We start from the raw sequence: 25,258 nt of genomic DNA, 5'->3' as shown, positions 1-25,258 counted from the left end.
CCTGTGTACCTGTTCCTTATAATCCAGTTGACCAGGAAAATGTCCAGAGGTAAAGGATTCTCTTATGTTTGAATTTCAACCATGTCCCCCTCTTCCCCACTATTGATGGGATCCCAGACAGGGCTCATGAGGAATGGAAAGCATTTTTCCCCACCTCATTTTATAGCTCTAAGTTCCCTTCAGCGAACAGAGGGCCACTGTGGACATTGTCAGAGAGAGACAGTGAGTCACTGGGGAAGCAGCCACAGATTTTTTATTTCATCTTATCATCAGGCAATGTGTGGTTGCGGCAGAAACCATTCACGTTGAGGACACAGGTTCTGCACCAATCAGTCTGCCAGGAAATATCGGGTGCCGTTGTGACGTTAGGGGAGAATCTCTGCTCTCAAAGTCTGAGCACAAGTTCCGGTCCGTGTGTCATGTCTTTGAAAAAGCTGCTTCTTTTCTAGTCTTGGTTTTCTCGTCTGTAACACAGGAGTGATGATTAAACCCTCTTGAGTATGGCTTGGGATCATTGAGTGACAATATATGAAAGTGCTTTCTACGTAGTAAAAGGTTGAACAAATAGCATCTAGTGTCTTTAGTATAAAGCCGTCACTTTCCAGATGGATCTCTGCTGCTCTAGTGAATGCTGCCGTTTGGGTTTCGGAAATGACTTGCGGAGAAGCTCCATTTGGAGCCTCTTCCAGTGTGAAAACAGGCCTAGAGATCTAGTTGGAAGGGGAAGCTTTGTCCCGGGGAAGTGGTCTGCAGACTTTGGCACACATCCGAATCACCTGGAAGGTGATCCTAGAGTTTCTGGTTCTGCAGTCTGGGGGTGGGGCCTGAGAATTTGCATTTCTAACACATTCCAAGGTGATGTTGATGCTGCTGGCCCAGGTACTCCACTTGCACGGAGAACTCCTTTACTATGGTAAGCAGGCAGAGAGTCCTCCTTCTGGAACAGAAACGGTCAGCGTGAAGGTTCACGTGGGTAAGGCGGATTGGAAGAAAAAGGCAGGAGATAGAAAAAATAGGGATGATGTGCAGATGAGGCAGAACAAAGGGAAAAGTCTCACTCGTAACAAATGCAAGTGGGGGAAGTTGCTAGGTGATAGATGAGGGAGAGAGGTGAATTTCTACTGTAGGAAAAACCAGGTGAGAGGCAGGAGAAGAGTTGGAATGTGCATGTTTGAGGAGGCAGAGAAGGTGGAAATTTCTCATTAAGAAGTGAGCAGCAGTGTGGTTGTTGCTGGGGGTGGGGTAGAAAGGTAGAAGGGCTGGAGGGGGAATTGCCTCAGTGGCTTTAGGGGGACTGCTGAGATGTGGCAGAGGGGGTAATTTCAGGTCTGTGAGGTTTGGCTTGGTAGTGCTACACAATAGAAATTGGGAGAAAGGGGGTGGAATTTAGATGTGTGACCTGCCCCGTAGCTTTCTTGCTCTCTGCATTTATCATATCACATCACACCCAGCAAGACAGTCCCCCTCCTCCTGGCTCATTAGGAGATTTGATTCTGCTTGGTTCCTGCTGTCAAGCAGCTGTCTGGGGCAAGATCTTTATGCTCCCTGCTCGAAGCAGGGACCAGCCTTCGGTCAACAGTGCTGGAGCTCATTAGAGGAGGGCCCCCTGGACTCTTGATTTCAGCTCGCTGGGGGCTGGAAAGAGTTAATACCTGTGCCTTCACTGCCCCCTGCACAGCCTCAGGGTGCAAAGGGAGGCAGCTCTGGGCTGTGGGGACTTCTCCCTGAGCTGCAGCCAGAAGAGCTGGAAGCAGGTTAGTGAGACTGGGGAGGAAGGTGCAGGAGGAGTTCCTGGCTAGCTCCGCTCAGGGGCACCTCCTGCATCCTGCCAATGAGGATGGGTGTGCAGACTGTGCCCGGGAGCTGAGCAGCCGCCTGCTGGGTGTAGCTGCTTTAGTATTTACTGGATGTGGCAAGCAGAGAAAGGAGCTTTCAGCGGGGCTGCCTGCTGCCGGGCTCAAGTGGTAGGAGGTGTGTTGTGCGTGCATGCATGCATGTGTGTGTGTGTGCGAGCGTGTGCCTGTGAGTTATGCACATATGCCCTTCACCACCAAGGATTTGACTGCTAAGAGAAAGATCTTCTCTTTCCCCAGAGCTCCTTAGCCCACAGCGTTTCTGACCACCCAGTTGGCAACGACCAGCAGGCCATGAGGACTGGTCAAAGACAGTGAGTATCGCTTTTGCTTTTTTCATTTCTCTCCACGGTGCCTGTGGGGGCTGATTGCATTATTCATATTTAATTAACCTGCCTTCTATGCATATTGATTAATTTCTCCGCTGAAGCTCCTGGTTTCTCTTCCCCCTTTTATAAATCTTTGCTCTTTGCTTTTAACCTTTATTTTTCCCTTGAGTACCCTTTTTCCATTTTGTTCCATCCTGCTTGCCCCAGAGTCCCCTGTAACTTGATGTCCACCTAAGACGATATGTGTACTGTGGGTGTAATCACACTCTTGGCCTTCCTGGACTCTGGGTTACCCCTAACGCTGGTCCCCCCAGAAGTCAAAGGCAAAATGGACTAAGCGTCCCAGTGTGCTGGGGAGTATGAGATAGTGGGGTCAGAGGGTCCCGCTGGATCTTATGGATTTGATCCTGAGATTTAGCTACATGGAGGGACGGTGACAGGTCTGAGGGTGATGGTGGGCAGTGATGGATTTGGAAGAGCGAGGTGGGTATTTAAATGGCTCGGGAAGCTGGTGTGGGCTAGCAGTGAGAACGCAGGATCAGCAAGGAAGTGACGGGATATCTGGTAGCACCTGTCCCAGATGACCTTGCTTGCGCCAGTGTGGGTAGTCATCCCTGGTTCCGCTCAGCTGCAGGCTAATGAGGTCCCTGGTTTGGGCTTCCCTCTCCTGGGGCTCCGTCCCACAAGCAGGAGAAATGAGCCGTAGGCGCTCCCAAATATTGATTTCCAGAGACTCAAAGCAGCTGTAAAGGGTTTCCTGACTTTTGGGCGAGCCGGAATAAATATAGTTAGGTAAAAGATTAAAAAAAAATGTCTCTGTTCTCAGGAATAAAAATCCAATTTCCTGGGATTGAGCCTTTCCAGAATCAAAATGAAATTTTGAAAAAATGTAACAAAGCAAACTTTTTATTTTATTCATTATGTAATGCCAGAGAAGTTATTTTTAAAAGTATTTATGAAATGTTCCAGGCAATAGCAAAATAATATAAATTAGGTTTCTGTTAAAACAGATTCTATGTTTGGTGTCAAGAGTTCCCTGGGGGAAACTTTGCGGTTGGGCTGCTCCCCAACACTTCCCTTCAGTTCTCTTCTATGGGAACAAAAGGTTTGAAGCATTAAGAATGGGGTCCTCCATCAGCCCCCAGCCTCAATGCCTTCCCTGTGTCCTCCTGGCCTTGGGTCAGGAATGGGCCCGTCTTTGTGTTGAGGGGGAAGGGGGTGGTCAGGCAGCATCTCCATGGGCAAGGAAGAGGGGCTTACATATTTATTTATTTGAACTGGGATTGTGAGCCCTGTGAAAAGGGCCAGCCTGTGGGGTGACAGTGCCTCACAAACCTCCCTTGGAGTTTCTCCAACTTTATTCTCACTCACACCCTCCCAAGGCTGTGCCTTCCCACCTCCCAACCATTTTGCCTCTAGAGGGGTGTGACTCAGAACAGTCAAACAACCCAATGACTTTGGAACAAGTGCTGGCTCCCCTCCCCCATGCTTGGCTGACGTCACTTGGGTCCTCTCAAGTAAGACACAGAGAACAGTAATTTTTGGTTTGCCGGGCCCGGGCTTCCCTCTCATGGGATACATGACCTACTTAACTGCTGATGCCTGGTGGTTGGGGACACAGAACTTCAAACCATCAGGTGGTGATGAAAGGTCACCCAACAATTTGTTCTTGTCCATCCTGGGTTGGTTGTCCTTGCTCACAGGAAACTGATTTTTGTGTGTGTGTGTGGGGGGGGGTTGGAGTACGTGGGGAGGAGGTGTTCCACTGGGAAAAAGTCCTGTGACAGTATTTGTAGCACAGTGAGATAAGAGGGTGGCCCCTCTTACAGCAGATTCTTTGATTTTAGGTGAGAGGACGCGAAAGGGTAAATCCCTGTGCCCCGCAGTCTAACCTCCTGCCCTGCCGTCCCTGCAAACCAGCCAGAGGGGTAACCGTAAGCGGGGGCCTGTATGGCCGCTTTACTGATGCCACGCAGGTAACTAATGCTAACCTATCTTCTTGCATTGCCCTGTCCTCGCTCTCTTCTTCCTGCCTACCCTGCTGATGCCCCGGCCTTCGATTCCCGGGAGCAATCCCCCATCCCCGCCTCCCTGAGTGGACTGTGGTATGTTTCTCAGGGTGCTTCTTGCAGAGTTGTGACCTTGTGCTGTCCACTCAGCTGACTTGGGGAGCTCGTGAATTAGAGCTGTGCATGTGCTGCTGATGAACCCTTGAGAGACTTCACTGAGTTATGGGACAAGGACAAAAGATGGGGCAAGCTGTTTGTTTTTATTTTAAGTCCCATAACCCTTAACTCTTGCTTCTGCTCCCCTGATTTAAGACCTAATTATCCAGCTAGATCAGATGAAAAATTAAAACATTTTGTGCCAAAGAATATTTTGTAGAACAATTTTGCCAATGCTTTAAGCGTCCTTTGCAAGACACATCACAGGTGTCTTGGTCACAAGTAGCACCTTTACATGGGCCCCTGCAAAACCTTGCAAGCTGGCTGATGTGATGGGCCATTTTTTGAAACCTCCCTAATTGCTCATAGGAGGCATTGACCTGACTGTTCTATGAGTGATGATGCTGGACCTCGGAGAGATGAACTTCCTCGGAGAGATGAAGTTCTGGTCTGGGTACATCCCGAGCAGGACCTGTGCTTGAATTCCAGGGATGTGATGACTCAAGGGTCCTTCATTAGTTGCTTGTGTGACCTCATGTCAGAGCCCCCTGTGATCTGTGAGTGGACTTAGATGTCCGCTGTGGCAGGGGACAGAACACTGGGCCTTAAGTTTTGAATTGCCACAAGATTGGTGGCCTTCCATTGCACCCAGCTGAGATGAGAGGTGAGAGTAGAGAAATGCAAGCCCAGTTTTCTGCAGAAGAAAGGCTATTTCTGGGAACTTGGATGTTCCAGCCTTAAAAGGCCTCTTAGAGATGGGCTATGGAGTACAAATATTGTGCATTGCTGCCAAATATAATGCCATCTCCAGTGAACGTTAGGTGGATAAGATTTCTGTGAACAAAGACCAGAGTCAGGGATGAAAACCCTCTGGAGAGGAAGAGATGGACTTGGATGACCTCTAACATCTCTGTCCAGGTCCAGGAAATGTGAAAAAATGGAAGGAAAGCCAGGCGGCTGTAAGAACTTCCATTCACCCTGGGGAATGACATCTTCTAGGACTATTTCTGTGGCAAATTATTACCAATATGCAGGTAGCAGTCCCCTTTGATGTCACCCTGAAATCCTGAGGGGTTTATTCCAAAGCCTTCCCACTTACTTTTGACTCCCATGAGGAGTTGCTATGGTTAAATGTCAGGGGTCAGTAAATTCATTCTGCTAAGGACCAGGGAGTAAATATTTTTGGCTTCTTGGGCCATATGGTCCATGTTGGAACTGCCCAACTCTGCTTGGTGCGCAAAAGCAGTTTTAGACATTATGTGAACAAATGGGTGCTCCTGTGTTCCAATAAAACTTTATTTATACAAACAGGTAGCCTTTGGGGCTGGCATTTGTCAATCTTTGATTAAAGATAAAATCTTTGTCAATCTTTGATGAAAGGAGTTAATATTGGGAGCCAGAAAGGGACATTAGCATAAGTGTTCACTGGATCTGCCACAACAGATAACTATTTAAGTGTCAAGGCCTTAGGAAAAAGAGAATTTGAACAGGCATGTTAAAATTTTAATCATGGGGGGCCCTCCCTGGTGGCGCAACAGGTTAGGACATAGCACTGCAAGCTGGCCACGGTCGCTTCAGTGCAAGTTCGATCCCCAGCCCCAGACGCGATCCACAGGGTGTGGCAGACCTCTCCTGGCCCACCCGCTGCTCCCCTCAACAGTGTACCCTGTCAATCTGCCTGCTCTGCTCCCTGCTCTGTCTCTTGTGAAGCCTCTCACCGCCCCTGCACCTCTGGCCTATACCCCAATTCTGTAAGCATAAATAATAAATAAATCTTTTAAAAAATTTAAGCATGCGTAAGAATAGAAGAGCTTTGCTCAGTGAGTAAAAGAGCTGATAAAGGGGACAGTGGCACTTTCTGGCTGTGCCCGTTGTTCTTCTCACCTGCAGACGCCATTCTTGTTGGTCCAGTCATTCACATAGGGTGTCAAGATTGGGGATGAGCCTGCAGAACCTGTAACAGAGTCGACCTACCATGAAACCCCCATATTTCATGTTCTGGGACTCCATGATACCCCCGGGGCATGCAAGTTCCCTCTGCTCTCTGTGTGGGACTACTTTTGGGGCTTTGCAATCAGGAGCTGTTGCCAAGGCTGCCATCTTACCCTCCAAGCAGGGGAGCAAGATGTGGATTGTTATTTTGTCATCTCTGTGTTTCCTTTCCCTACAGAGAATCCTAATTTAGAATGCTTCCCAGCTAATGACCTTCATTGACTTACCATCAACGTGTCAGCTTTAAAAAGCACTGAGCCTCTAGGGTAGGGTACCTACAGCTTATTCTGCTAGTCAGAAAGAGGGAGTGAGTCTGTCCCCTGGTCTTCTAGGTGTTTCTCCTCTTGGTCCTGAGGAGACTCTGGGGTGATGGGAGGAAGATACTGACTCCTGCAGCAGCAGCTCCAGGGACCCTTTCTAGAGCTGACAGCTGTTAGCATGACAGTCCCTGTCCTACCCCGTGCTTGTTGCAGGAACAAAGGGATGAGGACACGACTGGGATGCCTCTCTCACAAGTCAGACTCCTGTAGTGATTTCACGGCGATTCTTCCTGACAAACCCAACCGGGCTCTAAAGTGAGTAGTATGGACACATGACATTTCAGAGTGTCCCCCACGGAGTACCTTCCAGGGGTTACCTACCCCCTTTCCCTAGTGAATTATTGACTCACAACAGTAAATCCCAGCTCTTGACAGCTTCCTTTCTGTCTCTGGACATGAATGAAAGCGTGCTTATTTTCCTCTTCAGATGTATGACTTAATTCCTTTTATATTTAAGTAAACTATATTTTCCACCACTCTTAGCTTCCACGCTGGGTACTTATTGGTTCTATTTACTTGTCATTCTGTGCTCTCTATTTGGAAGCACTCTCAAAGCTACTCTAAAAACCTGCTGAAATGCAGGTAGGCGGGACTCAGGGCCCATAGAGTGTAGGTACTGTGGTAAGTGGTGTGCCAGATGTTACCTCATTGGCCTCTCTCACAGCTCTGTGGTGAGCAGTGCATCATTATCCCCGTCTCAGAAGTGAAGAAATTATGGGACAATAACGGAGGTATCAGAAGCTGAGCTTCATGCTTCCAACTCCGAGACCAGTTGCTTTCCATTGTTCTCAAGACATACTGACATCAATGTGCTCACTTGGCTCTGTTTTTTGAGACAGCAAGCCAGCCAATATCCTAAATTCACCGGCTTCCAATCTGGAATTTTTTGGTTCAGTTACTCAAGAATGTACCTGTTTATCCAGTCAGGATTGCAAGATTCTGGGTGTGGTCTTGCTGGCCCCCTTTGCCCTGTTTCCCTAAGCCATGTCAGCGATGGCTGCAGGAGAGGTCCAATCAGAAATGCTCAAGATGGATGTTTCTTCTTTCTCAGGAGGCTCTCCACAGAAGAAGCTACGAGGTGGGCAGACTCCTTTGATGTGCTTCTTTCCCATAAGTGTAAGTAGAATTCGCGTTGCATCATGTTGCAGCAAAGCAGCCATTTAGTAAAAGATGCACCAAATTTACTTGGCCCAGGTCTGGTGCTGTGGTCCCAGTGAGCTCCAGGCCCGGCCCTCACAGATCTTCTGCTCAGAGGGGTACAGAGGTAGGAGCGCATCATTGAAATGTGGTGGGAAGAGAGCACCTCTCTTCAGTTTTCTTGGTTGAAAGTACTGTCCTGGAGAGTATTCATGGTCTCAGCAGTTGTAACAAGAGAGAATTTAGCTCGGGGAGTTGGTGTGATGGGCTTAGTAGGAAGCAGACAGTCTAGGTTCCAGCCCAGATCTGCTTTATAAAATTAAATGATCTTCCCATCCCCACTGCCAAGTCATGGAGAGTCTTGGGCTAGTCACCAGTCGAATGAGTATTCTGTGATTTTTGTCATTCACTGAAGTTTAGCAGAGTTTTGAATTTTATCATTGCCTTTTATTTGGAGGTTTTACAGACACCCCCCCCCCCAGCAGCTGTTTTACGTGCCTCAATTTCTAACTGAGTGCAAGTTTTATTGGGACACAACTTCTCTTATCTCTCTTCTTCCCTTTTCTCTCCTCCTTATCAAAACTACCTCTTGTTTCCCACAAAGGCAGAAATAGTCATGCATATTGAGGTGTAGGAAAGGCACTTGGATGTTGATCCAACATTTCCATTCTTGTGTGTTTTGCATCACAGGCAAGTCCAAATTCATTGGGCTTTGAAATTGCAGTGGCACGAAATATGTGGGACAGGAAAGCAGGAACCAGAAAGAGAAGAGGAATTCTGAAAAGGGAGGTTTCACACAGATATTCCCTGTTCTACTTGTTCTGTTTAATTTGTCAATATTAGAAGTTCTAATTGATCTGGAAGCTGAAGGACTGATTTTAGTTCAGACTTTGTTCCCACTTAACCCAGGAATGATTTTGTACGATGAAGCAAAGACCTTGGCAGGTGGTCAGATCCCACGTGGTCTCAATTTTGACCCGCTCTGCTACTTGGTAGCTGAATGGCCTTGATGGGTCACTTGCTTTTCAGATGATGTCTTTAGGAATGCTTCTATTTTCCACTGAAAGAGCAGTTCCCTCCGTGCTGACTGTCCCAAAGCCCCCAAAAACTAACAAATGCTTTTGAATAGATTTTAGAAATGATATGCAGAATTTAAGAATGAGCACATATTGTAGCAAGTAATTTTGTGAGGCAAATAGTCATTTTAGTGTTGTATGGATCACACTTAGGAAGGAAGACAAGGCAGCATAGATCCAGCATGAACAACATATGGCGAAACCCCCAACAGCAAGCCGATGTGCGGCTTTGCCAAGGTAATGGCATATGCACCATAATACTTGGGATTTGACAGCAAAGCTTATGTTTTTAAATGAAGCTATTCTGCCTTATTTTTCTGGAGTCACATTAGGCTAAATAAGTGTCACTATCAATTTACACCTTCTTCTCTGGCTGGATTTAATTCAAGGTCATCTTGAAGTGTGGTTTCTATTTCAGCCTTTTGGTGACTCACTTAATTCAAGTCCCTAAGGCTATTTCCTCATTCTAAAATGGGGATAGAAACACCAGTGTGCTATCACCTGGGTGCTGAATAAAGGAATACCTTTAGATGGTTTTGGGTTCTGTATTCAAAGGTATTTTATAAGAATATATTGGTATTTTTTTAAGGATGCTTTTGGGCTATCAAATGCAAAAATGTATGTGTCCTAAGCATAACCTGCAAATTTTACTGCCAATTATTAATGTTAAACCACTAGAGAGATAGTGGTAAAATGAGTGGATGGAAGCATAGGCATAAGATTGCTGTCAGGTGAGACCCTGCAATGTTGAGGCTTAATTCATTTGTTTGATTCAATGACTTTTAAACCTGAAGGTAGTTGCTTCTGCTTCTCTGGGGGATGCTCAGGGTTTCCAGGAATGCAGTAACACTTTGCTGAGCTGGGGTTGTACTAAGAGGTTACAAGCTGACACCAGATTGCTGGCTTGTAAAACCATTCCAGAAACAGACTTTTTGAACTTTGAAGTGCTGTGATCCTCCTTGGCATCTGATGTTCTGTTTTTATTCCTGTTTAGTAGAGAAAAATGTCTGTTAGTACAGAAATAAAAAAACTGATGAAGTGGATGTCTGTGAGAAAGAAAGGGGTCTTTCTTCAGGGATCACTGGCAGAATTTCAAGTTTCCGAACTTGAACTCTTACTCTCCGTGAAGGTTTTGGAGGAGGAGAGCTCTGGTTACCTTGAAGGGTGTTGACAAGTTTCTCAAAGTCTAATTAATTTGGGTTAGTATCATGACTCAATTAGGGCTGATTAAGCGTTTCCAAAGGGATTGCGCATGTGCTGGTCCCTTGGGAGAAGCAGCAGTTGATCAGAGGCGTGCAATTAAGACAACAAAAATGTCCTAAAAAGCAGAGAGAATTGCTGAGTGACTGGACTCCAGAATAATGCATCTGCATCTAGAACCTACTTCCTGGAAACTCTCCTCACCCAGGCAGCCACCCTCCCTAACTTATCCAATTCTGAAATATCAAGTTACTATTTACATTCTCATTCTCAGTCTACAGAGCTTCTTTACCATCCCTATCCTGTGAGGTATTTTGCACACTCATTTATTTTAAAAAGGATGAATTGAGTGTTCATTATGTACACAATCTAGGTTCAAGAGCTGATGGCGGTGGGATGATGTGGAGACAGAGATATCCTGGGCAAACACAAATAACACCAGAGATGGGGCAGCGTGCTGACTGCCTCAAGATTCCCAATAGAATCCTGCCTTTAGTGTCCCTCTTAAATTTCATCTTGCCCATATAAGGAGTCCTCACTCATTTTGTTACAGGCCCAGGGAGAAGGACACCCCTGAACCCCCAAACCTGCCTGCTCTAAATAGGTTCTAAATAGATCTGCCACATCAAGACAAAACATATAAGACCTTTAAAAGAAAGGAACTTTAAAAAAATAGTGTGCAATAAAGAAAAGACAAAGAATATAGTTTCTAAATCAAACACCTGAAGAAAAGACAAAGAATACAGTTTCTAAATCAAACACCATCCCCTTATAGCTTAAAGTCCACCCAAAAGGGAATGGCCCAAAGCAAGGCCTGAGAGCCTGCCATAAGTCTAAAGCACATTCTGGCCGGGACCCATAGGAAAGAGACAGAAATGGCCAGACAAGTCTGGGAGGAAAAGAATAAAACGAAAATTAAGATCAATGCTGTCACAGTCAACTCCCAATAGGTCTCTCACCCACATCTGTTTCACACAGTTCAGGGTTAAGAAACAAGAGCCGCTTCTTTACATGTTTCTCTGCTCCATGTACCTCCCCTTTTCCTAGGGACCACCCTGTTACAATTTGGGGAGCAGAAGAGCAGCTTTAGTTTAAAACTCTGTTTCAGGCCCTCCCTGGTGGTGCAACATGTTAAAGCACAGCACTCTGAGCTACCTGCAGTGACTGCAGAACAAGTTTGATCCCTGGCCAGTGAGCTGGCCCACATGGCGCAGCAGCCTCTCCTGTCCTACCTCCTGCTCCCCTCAGCAGTGTATTTCAATCTGCCTGTTCTGCTCCCCACTCTGTCTCTGGTGAATCCCCTCACCTCCGCACCTCTAGCCTGTATACCAGTTCTGTGTGCATAAGTAAATAAATCTTAAAAAAATAAAATAGAGCTTTGTTTCTACTCCATCGGGAAAGATGCTTATGTGCATCTGAATGGCGTACATGAACTGTTATGGGACCTGGAATTGAACGGACTCAGCTACTTCATAGCCCAGTGGCCATAAGAGAATCCTTCAGTCCCATGGGAAAGCTGTTTCCATCACTCTGCGATGAAGAACCCGGAGTAGGGTGTCTCAGAGGCTGGATCCAGTTCTGCCCCCTCATTCTAGGGTGCTGTCTGTAGCACCCACCCACTGAGGCTTGGCAACAACCAATCACCTGCAGCAGGTGGACTGAGTCAGCCTGGCTGGCGGCATTATGTAAACGTGCTATGAGGCGGAGATGGCTCCAGCCAGCAGATAAGGGTTCAGACGCCTGGGTTACAGCCGCTTCTCTCCTCAGCAGGCCCTGGGTACAGCAAGCCCCTCACAGGCTTAAATTTCAAACACACAAAAAGCAGTTTGGTTGTTTTTTAAACTTTAGAATAAAAAGGAACCTGGAAAGCAAATACTGGAGCCTTTTTATTCTCTATCACATTTGCTGCAATACAGCACAAAGCTGAAGAAGTACCCTTTGAGGTTTGAGGTTTGGGAGGTAATACTTCCTAACTGCTTTTTTTTTTTTTAACTAACAAATGAAAAATGAAATTGAAACTGCAGATGGCTTCATTAGATGGGGAAAATTTTTTGCTGTGCATTAATTTGCCATCTTTTTCTTGTTGTTCTGGTAACAATTAGATTTGGTGTCTGTGAGCTGTGCATGTTGTCTGCCCCTGGGGTGTGTGTGAGTCCATCCAGAAACCTTTCTGTCTCTCAGCTCATAACCAGGAGAGTGAAGCCTCTCAGTTTGTGGGGGAATTTTTTTTTTTTTCCTGCAAGATGACTGAAAGGCAGGGTGGATTTTCTGCTTTGATTCTCATGGTTCTGGTAGATACTTGTTATTTGTCTAGGTTTTACTTTTTATTTTTTAAAGATTTATTTATTTATGCATACAGAACTGGGGTGCAGGCCAGAGATGCAGGAGCAGTAAGAGGATTCACCAGAGACAGAGTGGGGAGCAGAACAGGTAGATCGTCAAAGTACACTGCTGAGGGGAGCAGCGGCTGGGTCAGGAGAGGTCTGCCGTGCCATGTGGATCTCCTCCGGGGCCAGGATCCAACTCGCACTGAAGCGACTTCCGCTTGCCGTGTTGCACTTTAACCTGTTATGCCACGAGGGAGGACCCTTGCCTAGCTTTTAGTGGGGTATTCAGTTCTTTACTCCAAATCTATTCTCCTTTCTCCTGCTTCTTTCTCCCTCGCTCCTCTCTTCCATCCTCCTTTGCTATATTGACATAAAAATTGTGTTTATTACAGATTTAAGTTGAAAGTACAGACAGGCTTCTTTCCTCCTTCCTTTTGCTAGTCAGTCTCTGTGGCATCTAGATGGATGCGAGTACTTCACCCTCCAGACCCCTTTAATCCTTGATTCATTTTGCTGTTTTATATGAAGCAGGGAAGGACTGTGCTAACCTGCTCTCCCCCAGGTGCAGAGAAGGCCAGGTTAATAGTTTGTATCTATCTTGAAAAAGAAAGTTTAAAAAAATTATCCACCTTTGGGATAACAAAGATAAAGAAAATGTAAGCGGGTCACACAGCAATCAAACAGAAAATCCCAAACAAACCAACAAACAAACACTAGAGGTGCCAGTTCACAAAGCTCCTTAATCGTACTGGACATGGTCCTTAGTTTGAGAATACTCAGATTACCAGTTGGATTTCCACTGCACAGCTGTCCCTATAACCCCCTGTAAGACAAAAATTTCTCGAACTGGGTTATGGGATATATGACCCAGTGTGTGAACACTAACAGCTGTAGGGAACTGGTGAGAAACGAAAACTTCTTGGAGTTACCTCAGACTTATTGAGAATGGGTGGGGGGAAGGGAAGAGGATGTCAGTAAGATTACCTTCCTACCCACCCCCACCCCAGTTTGAGAATCACTGCTCTAAAACATAAGAAAAACCAGGAATCTGGATCTTTCTGCTGAGGCAGGGGATCCGTGCTTCTCAGGAAACACCCTAAAGGTTGTCCTGAAGCTTCTCCAAGTTCTCAAGCAGAGCAGCCTTTGAGGGCTCTTAGTCGTTGTACATCACAGATTCCACACACATAGCAGGTGTGGCAAAAGGTGTTTGCAGCAAAGAAATAAATGCAGCAGGTGTGCTTTCTGGAGGTAGGAGGATAAGGGTGAGAGAGAGCTGTGTGAAATAGAACTGGGTGGAAAAGAAACAGGATCTCCTTCTCGCCATCCTGCTTACTTGCTAGTAGTTTGTATTAGCCCCCAGAAATGTGGGTGTATTTAGCCTTCATGAGGGTGCCTGGAAAAGAGAAGACGACTAGTAAAAGCTGGTTGTAAGAGGTTTGAATGAAAGCAAGCAGCCAGCCTTCCAATTTGGTAGTCTCAATTACCAGGTACGGCAAAGTAAGTAACACCTGTAAACCTCACTTTCCTTTTCTGTAAACGAGGAAGGGAAGCTTTGTGAGAATTAAAATGGTTTGAAATGCTGAACATGATGATGCTTACATGGAGGGACTCCATAAATATGACTATCTTTATGATTTTGGTTATTATGATATCACTTTTGAAACTGATGGGTTTGGAGTGTGGGGTCTTTGGGTTCACTCTGGGAAAGGCTCCATTCAGCAGCACGCAGTGAGTTTCTCAGACAAGTTTCTCCATGAGTGAGAGACTTTAGTTATATTTAAAGATCAGGTTTAGGGTCTCCATTGTGGCCTAAGGGTTAAGTCTCAGAGCTATCATCCCTATGGCCTGAGTTTGATCTCCAGCCTGGGAGCTGACTCACACGGCACAGCAGACCTCTCCTGTCTCACCTGCTGCTCCCCTCAGGAGTGTATTTCAGTAGATACACCTGTTCTACTCCCCACTCTGTCTCTGATGAATCTTCTCACCCCTGAAAAAGATACTTGCTGAGACACAAGCAGGCAGGAAGAGCTGCCTTTTTGTGGGGATAGCCCTAGGTTTTATTATCTTCTTTTTTGTCGGGAGGGACTCATCTTTGTGAGTCCTCAATTAGTTGCTGATTTTGGATCAGGATGTAGAATTTTAAAGGGACCAATGATTCTACAATGGGCTCAATCTCCATATCTTTTATTTTTTGAAGATTTATTTATTTATGCATACAGATCTAGGGTACAGGCCAGAAGTGCAGGTTCAGTGAGAGGATTCACCAGAAACAGAGTGGGGAGCAGAACAGGCCGACTGATGAAGTACACTGCTGAGAGGAACAACAGGCAGGTCAGGAGAGGTCTGCCTGCCATGTGGTCACCTCCGGGGCAGGGATCGAACTTATGCTGAAGTAGCTTTAGCTTCTTAGTGCTATACTTTAATCCACTGTGCCATCTGGGATGGCCCATGTCTTTTTTTTTTTTTTTAAATTTTCACAACATTCTTCATTTTTGTACAATATATGCTTCTTCATCTCAGTTGCAACCCCTGAGGATTTCCCACTGCCACGTCATCCATGTGTCATCACCACAGTACTGTGTGCTCTACCCAGCTCTTCCCATGAAATCCTATTCCTGTTTCTCTGCCATACAATGTCTCTGTTTTATAGTTGTTTGTTGATTTTAGTTTTTATTTCATTACAATTACTTTTTCCCCCCAATCCCTTACACTTCTGCTATGAGTGAAACCGGCAGGTTCCATATTTGTAACCTTTGGGTCTGTGCTCTAGACACTGCCTACAGCAGTCTGACACCTGCTTGGATCTTATGCTTTGTAATCCAGGCATTGGGTGCCTAAGGATCTTGGTTTCTATAGCGGGGTCAGTGGCTATACTAATTCCTCTGACCCTACCTCCTGCTCTTGGCATTGTGACAGTCAAGTTTGTGGTCTCATGGTGCCTCCTTTCCAGTTTCTCTATTCCTGGCCTCCATCAGTAACACATGAGATTCCTTGGAAGCCTGCGTTTCTTACCTCCTGTTTGCTAGAAATGTTGTCAGCAGCTTGTTCTCTTGGGCAGTTTAAGATTGAACATAGGGTAGAATGGAGGTTGTATTAAAATTATGGGTGGTCTTTTTCAGATTCCACAATACCTCACCAAGTCCTGATAGTCCTTTCCTAACCCTTCACAATATCCCTTCAATGTATGTGAGAATTCCTTTGGGAATGGCATTTTTAAAAGTCCACTTGTTGAATCTTATGTTCTCTCTTAATTTAACATTCCTGTGCTATTCCTGGACCAAACCAACTAGATAAATTCTCTTGGACCTTTAAGTTTTTTAATTAAATTTATTTATTTTCTTACATAGTTGTTCTTTTTTGTACCACATATGACTTCTCTCAGGAGTAGCCCCTGTAGTTCCACCACTGCCATGGTACTGAGATCTACCACCATAGTCCCTTGTGCTCTTCTCTTTCCTATCTTGACCCCTCTCTCTTTTCCTCTATTGTTGCATGCTTCGTATGGTCTGCTTGCAAGTTTTGTCTTTTTCCTCAGTTTGTTTATATTCTACATATAAGTGAAACCGTCTGATACTTATCTTTTTCCTTTTGACTTATTTCACTTAGCATAACCCCTTCCAGCTCTATCCATGCTGGTAATAAATGGCACGAGCTTATCCTTTTTGATTGCTGAGTAGTATTCCACTGTGTATGTATCACATATCTTCTTGATCCATTCATCTGTTTGGGGACTTTTAGGTTGTTTCCATACCTTAGCTATTGTAAAGGGTGCTGAACTAAACATAGGAGTGCTGGTTTCCTTTAGTGTTTTTAGTGTTTTTGTGTCTGTTGGGTAGATTCCCAAGAGTGGAATCACTGGATCATATGGCAAATCCATTTTTAGTATTCTGAAGAATCTCCACACAGCTATACCATAGTAACTGGACAAGTTTAGATTCCACCAGCATTATAAGAGGGTTCCTTTTTCTCCATATCCTCGCTGAAAGATGTTGCCTAGAGGATCTCACACAAGCAGTCTTAGAGAAGAGAGTTTTATTGGGGCCAGTTGCCAGAAGGGACTCCAAGGGAGGAGGGCCACACCAAGGAGTACAGGGAGAGAATTTATACCAAAGGGTAATAGGGGGAGAAAGGGTACAGCTCAGCTCAGAACAGCCAAGGCAGAATATACTGGATAAAGTAAGTAAAGACCCAGGCAAGGCCCGGGCAACACAACCAATCTGCACAACCAACAATGTGGGCAGAATCCTGTTGCCTCCCCCTGGATTCCATCAGTAGTCTGTAAGGTCCGGGAGCCTTTCTGGCACCCCTGCCCTCTCAGGCTGGCCTAACACATGCCAGAATGTATTGTTTTCAGCTTTTTTTTTTTTTTAATATAGGGTGAGGTGGTCTCCTGTTTTTGATTTGCATTTCCCTGATAATTAGTGATGAACATTTTTTTCACATGCCTGTTGGTCATTGACATTTCTTCTTTGGAAAGATGTCTTTTTAGCCCTTTTACCCATTTTGTGACTTTGTTTTTGTTGAGTTGTGTAAGCTCTTTGTAGATTTTTTATATCAGTTCCTGTAATGGTGGGCAAATGTTTGTTCCTACACAGTAGGATGCCTCTTTATTTCGGGCACTTCATTTTTGAAACACTTTAGACTAGAGTTTGGTTCACATGTGTTTGATAACACCTCTTTGTAGTGAAGGAGTCATCTGTGAATGCTGAACTCTATTCCTTTCAGGGGCACATCTCTGCTGTCGCCCCTGTAATAGAAAACTTCTTGCCAATTTCTTAAAATGTTTGCTTTTGCTATAACTTGACTCAGCTTCTGCCTGATACAAAGGGAGGGTATAGGAGCGGTAAGACCTGGCTCTTCTAAGCTTCTGTGACCATTTCCTAGGAACAAGGAGCCACGTGACTCAGGCAGAGCCTGTTTCTTGTTTCCCTTATGGGGCTTTTTTGTAGGATCTCTTAGGTCCTTCTAGGCATTAAGTCTTGAACAGTCTTCAAGTCCTGCTACTATTCTAGTTTTTCACCTCTCTATATGAACACTAACAAAGTGGAGTTCATTGAAGAGAATGAAGCCAATCACATAACTTAAATATAATTAGCATATGAATTGCTCGTCAATTAATGTCAGTAACTGGAAATCATTTCTTCTCTAAATACTCCCTACATCTTGTTTAGCCTTGACCATTTGTAAACACCTTTAATTTGTAGGTAGCAGCTGTGAGTCTAATGCTGTTTTCATCAGGAATTTCAAACACATGAACTTTGTTCTCAATCAAAGGTATGGACTTCATCAGAGTTACATGTATCTGGGTTTTATAAATATTTTTTCCTCTCCTCTCCTCTGCCTGGCCTTGGAACCCATTCATCAGTTTGTTTTTTTTTCTAATTGATTAGGGATGCTAGAAGACTCTGGTTTAGAGGACAGCACTTTGATAAACAGAGAGCGCAAACGGCCAAAAAAGAAATAGAATGTCTTTGTTGTAAGTTTGTATTTTTCCAGGCCTGGAGACTGAGTTAGGCTCAAGCCCACCCCTGATGCCAGATACATCAGGGCTCTTGGACCTAGAACTGTTACCTAAGCTCCCCTCCCTGCTGCACCAGCTGCACTGCTCATTCACGGTGACCCAGTTTCTTTCCTTATGTAAGCGCCCTGTATCAGAGCGCGAGGGAAGCCGGCAGCATGTGCAGCCACGGGTGTGTTCTTGGAGAGTCTGCATGTCCAGGAGCATGCCAATGTCCTGCCCAGTGCTCCAGGAACTTTGGCCCCAGACCACTTCCTTCCTGTGACTCGATAGACATGAATCTTCAAAAATATGTGATGCTCTTAGAGACTTGACTTTTTACAGGGCCAATGTAGAAAACCAGAACAAAATGGAGAAAAGGCAGATGACCCCTGTTTCTCTCCCAGTTTCCTAAAACGTTCAACTTTAAGTTGCCAAGATTGTTTTCTGTCTGTTGGAATCAGGACAATATGCTCTGTCGGATGATTCTTCAAGCCCCCAAGTACAGGAATATGATCACTGTTGGCATGAGGGTCTCTGTGATTCTCCCCATTGGTCCCCTGGAGCCGGCACTGCTGAGGCACAGAAAGGTTTAGCATCTTGCCCAAGGTCACACTTAGCTAGTGTGTGTCAGAGTCAGCATATAATCCCAGACAGGATGCTTCAGGGTCAGAGAGAAGTCGCTCTGTCCAGCTGCCTGATTTCCTGAGCACAGCAGAAGGGTCTGGAGTATATAGTCCTGGCAAAGGAAGCCAAAAACTCAAAGCAGGTTATGCTGAAAGATGCCAGGAGGTGCCAACAGCTCCTTTAGAGCTAAGCAGCATCCCACACTTTAACATACTAGAGTGGACAAGCTAAATGGAAGGAGTCCTGTAAGAGAGGAGAGAGATGGAAGGACATGGACAAAAGACAGAAGAAAGATGGGGGACAGGGATGATGCAGAGAAGTCAGGAGGAAAATCACTTGCTGGGGAAAAGTTGGGGGGCGCGTGTTAGAAGAGGGAGGTCAGAATATAGATGGAAGATGAAATCCCTCCTGTTGCCTCTAGTCCATAAATTCCTTTGTTAGGTCACAGAAGCAGGAAAGGTGAGCCAGGTGGACACACGGTCTGCACGCAGAAACCCTGCTGTGTCTCTGGTGATAGGGACCGGGTCCTGTAGCCCAGGGGTGTGGGATGAGCGGCCTGCTTCCATTATCCAGGTAAAGTTAGTCTTTGTACAGTGACCCTCCCCAGCCCCTCCAACCCCTTCTTTGCTCAGAGCTGGCCCTGGGGCTAGGAAATTGTGGGGATGTTGGGGCTGTGAGAGGTGGTAAGCAGAGCAGAAGGGCTGCAGGCAGGTGCAGTCTGGGGGGTTCTATGAACTTGCTGGGACATCCTTGCCAGTCAGTTCTCCAGTTGCTGCTTCTCCAGTCAAAGGCTCTAGAAAGGATTCAAGGGGACAAGGTTGGCAGTCTTTCCTGTCACTCAAGCTCTTCCTTTGGAATCTCTGGCATATTTCCAGTGCGAGCTTTTCCTTTGCTGTCTCGCCCTCTCCCAAAAAGCCTGCCTGGAAATGCGTCTTTGCAAGGTTGTACCCCAAGCTCTGTGACAGTGTAATTGGGCCACACGCTTGTCCACTCTGTGTAATTGGTGCCAGGTGTTTGTCCACTCTGTGGCAAGCCACAGCGTCGCAGGAGGGACTCAGAAGGTGGGTGTTAGCGCTGTGGGGTGAATAGCACTCAGGTAGAGTCCTGAGTACTGGGGGTACCTGGTGATCTCTGCTCACCACGGAAGTGGTGGAGGCCAAGGTCTTCTGCAGAGATCCCCCGGCTGGGAGTCAGATGGCCAGTGTGCCCAGCGGTGTGCCTTTCAGTGTGATGACCTGACTTGGGGTTGTGGTTCATCTCTCCTTCAGAGGCAGTGACAGTGTGGGGCCTGCCAGCCATCACCAGAGGGGAGACAGGCAGATGTGTGCATGCGTCCACCTCCCACCTCCTACCGGTCAAGTGACCACAGGCCAGCTTCCTTAAGCTCTTCAAGTCTCACTTTCCTTATGTGTAAAACAAACTTCCAGAATAGCTATCATGGATTGACAGCTTGCCATGTATTACCGGGCACATTTCCATGGATCACCTCATTTAACCCTAACAATGCAATGCAGTAGACCCCAGTATTCTCCCATTTTACAAGATGATCAGACTTGGGCTTTCCAGTGTCCAGGCCCTTTCCCAGAGTCACACGGGATTTAAACAGTTTTCTGGCTGTAGAACATCTGCCCGGATCAGAGGGCTGGTGTGAGGATTAAGTGAGTTGACCTAGGCTAATCGGACAGTATGGCACATGGAATGGGAGAGTCCTCTGCATATGAAGCTGTTGATGTTGATGCCGTTGGGGAGATCAGGAACATGTGAACAGCCCTGGGAGCGCCCCTCTGAAGAGGCCTGAGACCCAGCGAGGTGGACTGTGTTATCCAGCATCGGAGAGCTAGTTATCAGAGTCACTGCGCTCCCTCTGAGATGGTGGGTGGTGTCGCCTGGGTCCAAGGGGTGTGACAGGCAGGGTCTGGGCTCTGTCCCTGAGCTGGATGTAGCAGTCTACGTATTGGGGCATCCCCACTCCCACTCAGCTCGCCCCAGTCGCTTTCAGGGTAATTCAGCTGAATGCTGCTGCCCCAGCCCACTCCTGTTCATATGTTCTGCTCCCGTTTCTCCACCGGTCTTGGCGATGTTTTCTTTATTCCTCTCCGCAAGTACTTTCCTTCATCACTGGAAACATCGCCATCCTTGCCTGCGCTCCCGGGCTCCCTGTCCTACACTCAGCAGTCCTCGCCTCTCCGTCCCGCCCAGCCCTTCTGGTGTAGACATCCTGGGAGCCCATCATCTCTCAGAGCTGTTTGCGGCACCACGAGACATACAGACCGTGGCTTCATCATTTGCCATCCTTGCCACTTACTCACCTCGTGACCTTGGGCCACTTGTTCTAAACTTCTCTAAACGTCATGTTTGCTACTGCAGTATGGCCCAAATATCAGGACCTAGGTTATAAGTTTGCTATGAAGAAAGTACCCCATGTTTATAACGCGCTGGGTGCAGTGCCCAGCCCAAAGTGAGACTCAGGAAATACTTGCTGTAGTTATTAAGATTTTCCCCTCTAACTTCACTTTTTAAATCTCCTGTTTTTCCTTCTTCTCTTTATCTACATCCCAATGGTCAGGTCTCAAATCCCCCCTGCTCTCCAGCTTCAAAGTTCATTTACAAGCCTGAACTGATGGTCTTGTCTTTGAATGATAGGCACACCCCAAAACTGGCAGTTCTTGTTCCTGGTGCAGTATAACCCTCTCTAGTAGGTAAAATCTAGGCCTTCACAATGGCATGCCTTCTTCTGCTCATCTTCCTACTCATTTTCCCTAAGTAGTTGCTCCAAAAACGTCCTACTTTTGGGCTCTCCCTGGTGGTGCAACGTGTTAAAACACAGTACTGCAAAGCTAGAAGCAGCTGCTTAGATGCGAATCCAATCCCCGCCCTGGAGGTGACCCACATGGCACAGAAGATCTCTCCTGTCTCACCCACTGCTCCCCTCAGCAGTGTACTTCGTTAATATGCCTGTTCTACTCCTCTGTCTCTGGTGAATCCTCTCTCCTCCCCTGAAACTCTTATCTGTACCCCAGTTCTCTATGCATAAATAATAAATAAATCTAAAAAAAAAACAACTTCCTACTCTCCTGGATGTCCCCACTATACATATAATACTTATTAATTATTCAGTTATCTTAGATTCTTGCTTAATACATGTTTCACTAGACTAGCTTGTGAGTTCGTATCATGTTCCCAAACCCAGTACCTTTAGGAGACCACCTTTACAGGGGCTTCACCCCGGGTCAATAAAGATGAAAGTTGTTCAACTTGTTGCACTGTAACTATGCCCATGCCCTGATAATTTCTCCTTCTTTTTATCTACTCCCTCTCTCTTTTATTCCCTCTCTCTTTGATTGTAAGGAAGACAAGCTCTTACACATCTTCTTTTCTTAAAAAGATTTATTTATTTATGCATACAGAACTGGGGTACAGGCAATGAGAGGATTCACCAGAGACAGAGCAAGAAGCAGAACAGGCTAACTAACGAAGTACACTGCTGAGGGGAGCAGCAGGTGAGACAGGAGAGGTCTGCTGTGCCATGTGGGTCACCTCCCTGACCGGGGATCGAACTCATGCTGAAGTGGCTTCAGCTTCGTAGTGCTGTGCTTTAACTTGCTGTGCCACCAGGGAGGCCCAAGCTTTTTCACTTCTGTTCAGGCCCTCTCATTCTCTAGGATGTGCATTCACTTGATGCTATTTTTTTGCCTTTTATTGTCTCTCTTCCTTTGCTCTTTCCCTTCTGCCTACAAACACATCTGGAGAGATCTTGCTTTGGAGTCCTAAGAACTTGGGAGGGAGACTTGGCTCTTCTTGCCAGCTGTGTAACTGGGACATCCATTCATCTTCCGTAAGCGTTAATGTTTTCCCATGGAGGATGAGAGATCAGCGTTGTTGAGAAAATCAATGAGCTGGTGTTTGTAAACTGCCCAATAAAAAGCATGGCATACAGTAAATAAGTAAAATGTCCTGCCCCTTATGGAAATAAATAAAAATAAAAGTCTATCATCCCACCTTCTTTAGCTAAAACAAGAGAGGAACACCTTCTAGAAATTTCCCTGCAGCCTTTCCTCTTGTCCATAATTCTGTTCAAAGACCTATATATATCCTGCGTTCCTAAAAGTTCCATTTTACTGATTACACTCTTAATTTCAACACCTCTTGCTTAGCAACACTTCTCTGGTCAGGTCAACATTTAAACTTACACACAGCTAACTTACCACAAAAAAAATCATCCATCCTGTCCTCTTTCCTGCTTCCTTTCACTTCTTTCTGGTTCCTCTACTCTCCTTCTAGCGAGAGACATCTGAATTAACTCTCCTTCCTCCTCCTCATCACAACCACACCTTACCCTGTGGTAAGGACGTTCATCACCCACTAACACTGCCCCTGCCACAGGCCGCTGGGTCTGTCCTTGCAGCGAATGAGCTCTTCCCAGGCCAGGTGGCTTCTGTTTAGCACTGGCTGCTTCCTCCTGGAAATGTTCTCTTCCCTGGCCTTTATGGTGCTGTTACCTTCCATCTCTCTGACCTCTGGGGAAATGTCTATCTTGTAAGTGAGCTCAATAATCCTTTATGGCTGTTATTATTAGGCCCCAGACCTTCTTTTCTGGTGAAAAAAAATTATATTTAGAATTATTCAGCTGAATGCAGTTTAGATGATTCCAGTTTAGCTGGCAACACCTAAAGCATCATAGTCAGGAGCCAGTGGAGATGCACCTTCTTCTCTCCCTGGCTCTGCTCAGGGTGCTGACCTGGGCCATGTCACTATCACAGAGCTTCTTCACAGCCTGTGTCCTCTGGAGCCTGTTGGCCTTGACGCCCACCACGGACACAGGTGTGCTATCTTCTGTCTTCCTCGTCTGCCTCAGTTGACAGGAAACGGGATGATGGCACACAGGTCAAGCCTGCATCTTCTGGGGGTGCCCTTCCAAGGATGGTTGTATTGCCATCAGAGCCACAGTGTCCTGTGTTGTTGGAGAGTGGGTGACAGTGTAGATCTTCCTTCTTTTGTAGTTGTGGACACCTTTCAGCACTCCTTTCTTGGCCTTAAACATTTCTGCTTTGGCTTCGGCTCTGGGAGAGGCCAGGGTGTCTTTCTAGTTTTTTTCCTAGCTCCTTCTTTGTGAAAAAGAAACACCAGTTTTACTAAAGTGTTTCTAATTACTCATATAAACTTTCTTAATTCTAAGTCTTCATTTATGTGGTTCCCCCTTCTTGCAATTCCCTCCCTTTCCTTCTTTCATTGAGCTTCCTTTTCTTCAACTTTATACCTCAGCCTAGAAGCTTCTTTCTATAGATCTTCCCTTTCTTCAGGTCTGGCCCGGCTGTTCCTCCTGGCTACTTGCACAGCAGCCTATGCTTCCCCTATTGTGTAACTTCTCATAGTACATGACACTGGGGTTTTCTTGACTGGCTCTGCCCTTTGACCTTGAGTTCTGTGAGTCTAGCTCTGTTAGCATCTAGCAACATGCCTGGGCCATATAAGGGTGAGCAAATGTGTGAATAAGTGAGGAGTGGACATAGCAATTTTACTGTGTTGGACTGGGAGTTAGTATTCCTCATAAATATTTTCCCCTTCCCTCACCCTGCTCCTCATATATTCTTAATATTGCATATTATTCTTATATGAATAAGAATATTGGCCCAGCCAAACCACTTCTCTAAGAATCAGCTTCCTCGCCTATAAAATGGAAGGAAGTAAAGCAACATTCCTGAGAGCACTTTGCAGGGATTCTCTCTCTTTATGAATCCACTGGAACACTCGACAAAGCTGAGACCTAGATGCAGAGGTAACGTTTGCCTGGTACAGGGTCAGACACAGTTCCCTTAGCTGAATTATCTTTACCAATACTATCCAAGAAGGGAGAAAGGCTATTTTCTTACTGTAAAATAAAACAGCATCTACAACTGCACACAAACTTTCCCATTCAAGGAATTTCATTTCTTTGGATTTATGAGCAACAGGTTCTTCCAAGTCACTTTGCATTTGTTCTTTGAAATAAATGAACAGTATTCTAGCCCCATTCTCCACCCCACCCCCCTTTTACCTCTGATCACAGTGGAAAGTCAGCAGGGAAAGATCCTGGCCTGTGGTGTCCAGTTCTCCCTGTGTCCATTGATAACATCCATAGCTCTAGTCCATGTGGGCTCCGAGCCCATTTGCCGAGCCAACCCCCCTTATTCCCATGAACACGTGTCTCCTGGAGGCGTCCACAGCCCCAGATGATTTCCTACCCAGTCTGCCCATGAGCCGTGGCCCCAAGCGCCCTTCTGCGAGAAGTGGCCATCTACTGGTAGGCAGCTTTTTCTCCAATCTGAGTTCCCTTGAACTCTGGAACCATCTGAAACTCCTTATAAGACACTAGGAGGTGAAAAGATGTGGCAAGAAGAGTGTCTGCAAGGGGTTTCATGGACAAGGCATAGGGGTGGGAGGCTGAGCACACCTCTCCTTTGAGTCTAACTATGTTACTCTCCCCTCCTTCCCTACCCCAATCCTGCCTGATGGGAAACTCTTTTATATCATGTCTTGCTTTTAGCATATTCCTTGATTTCAGATAATTTATAAGAAAAGGCATTTGAAAATTAAAACATTATTGATGGCATAGGCTATCAATGAATGCAATTTCCCCTTTCCAAATAAGCCTGATCAACTCTGGCAATATGCAAGGTATTGATTAATAAAAATGAACGTGTATATTAATCATGAAATCCTTTGCTAGAAAGATTGTACTTAATGAAAACATATAAT

At 45.8% G+C, this 25,258-nt stretch overlaps 1 protein-coding gene across 1 annotated transcript in view; it reads left to right on the top strand.

Moving 5' to 3' along the window:
• Positions 1 to 1,897: 1,897 nt before the first annotated feature.
• Positions 1,898 to 25,258, top strand: part of RGS8 (regulator of G-protein signaling 8) — a 31,380-nt gene continuing 8,019 nt past the window's right edge. The window contains exons 1-5 of the mRNA XM_004688545.2: positions 1,898 to 1,971; positions 2,094 to 2,167; positions 4,030 to 4,158; positions 6,813 to 6,914; positions 7,711 to 7,775. Coding sequence (XP_004688602.1) covers positions 4,133 to 4,158; positions 6,813 to 6,914; positions 7,711 to 7,775 — 193 coding nt within the window. The 5' untranslated portion in view covers positions 1,898 to 1,971; positions 2,094 to 2,167; positions 4,030 to 4,132. The remainder of the gene's footprint in view (positions 1,972 to 2,093; positions 2,168 to 4,029; positions 4,159 to 6,812; positions 6,915 to 7,710; positions 7,776 to 25,258) is intronic.

This window comes from Condylura cristata, unplaced genomic scaffold, assembly GCF_000260355.1.
Source record: "Condylura cristata isolate star-nosed mole 26May11 unplaced genomic scaffold, ConCri1.0 scaffold00024, whole genome shotgun sequence".
Lineage (NCBI taxonomy): Eukaryota > Metazoa > Chordata > Mammalia > Eulipotyphla > Talpidae > Condylura > Condylura cristata.
Note: the sequence above shows the minus strand (reverse complement) of the source record. Positions and strands in the feature narration are given on the sequence as shown.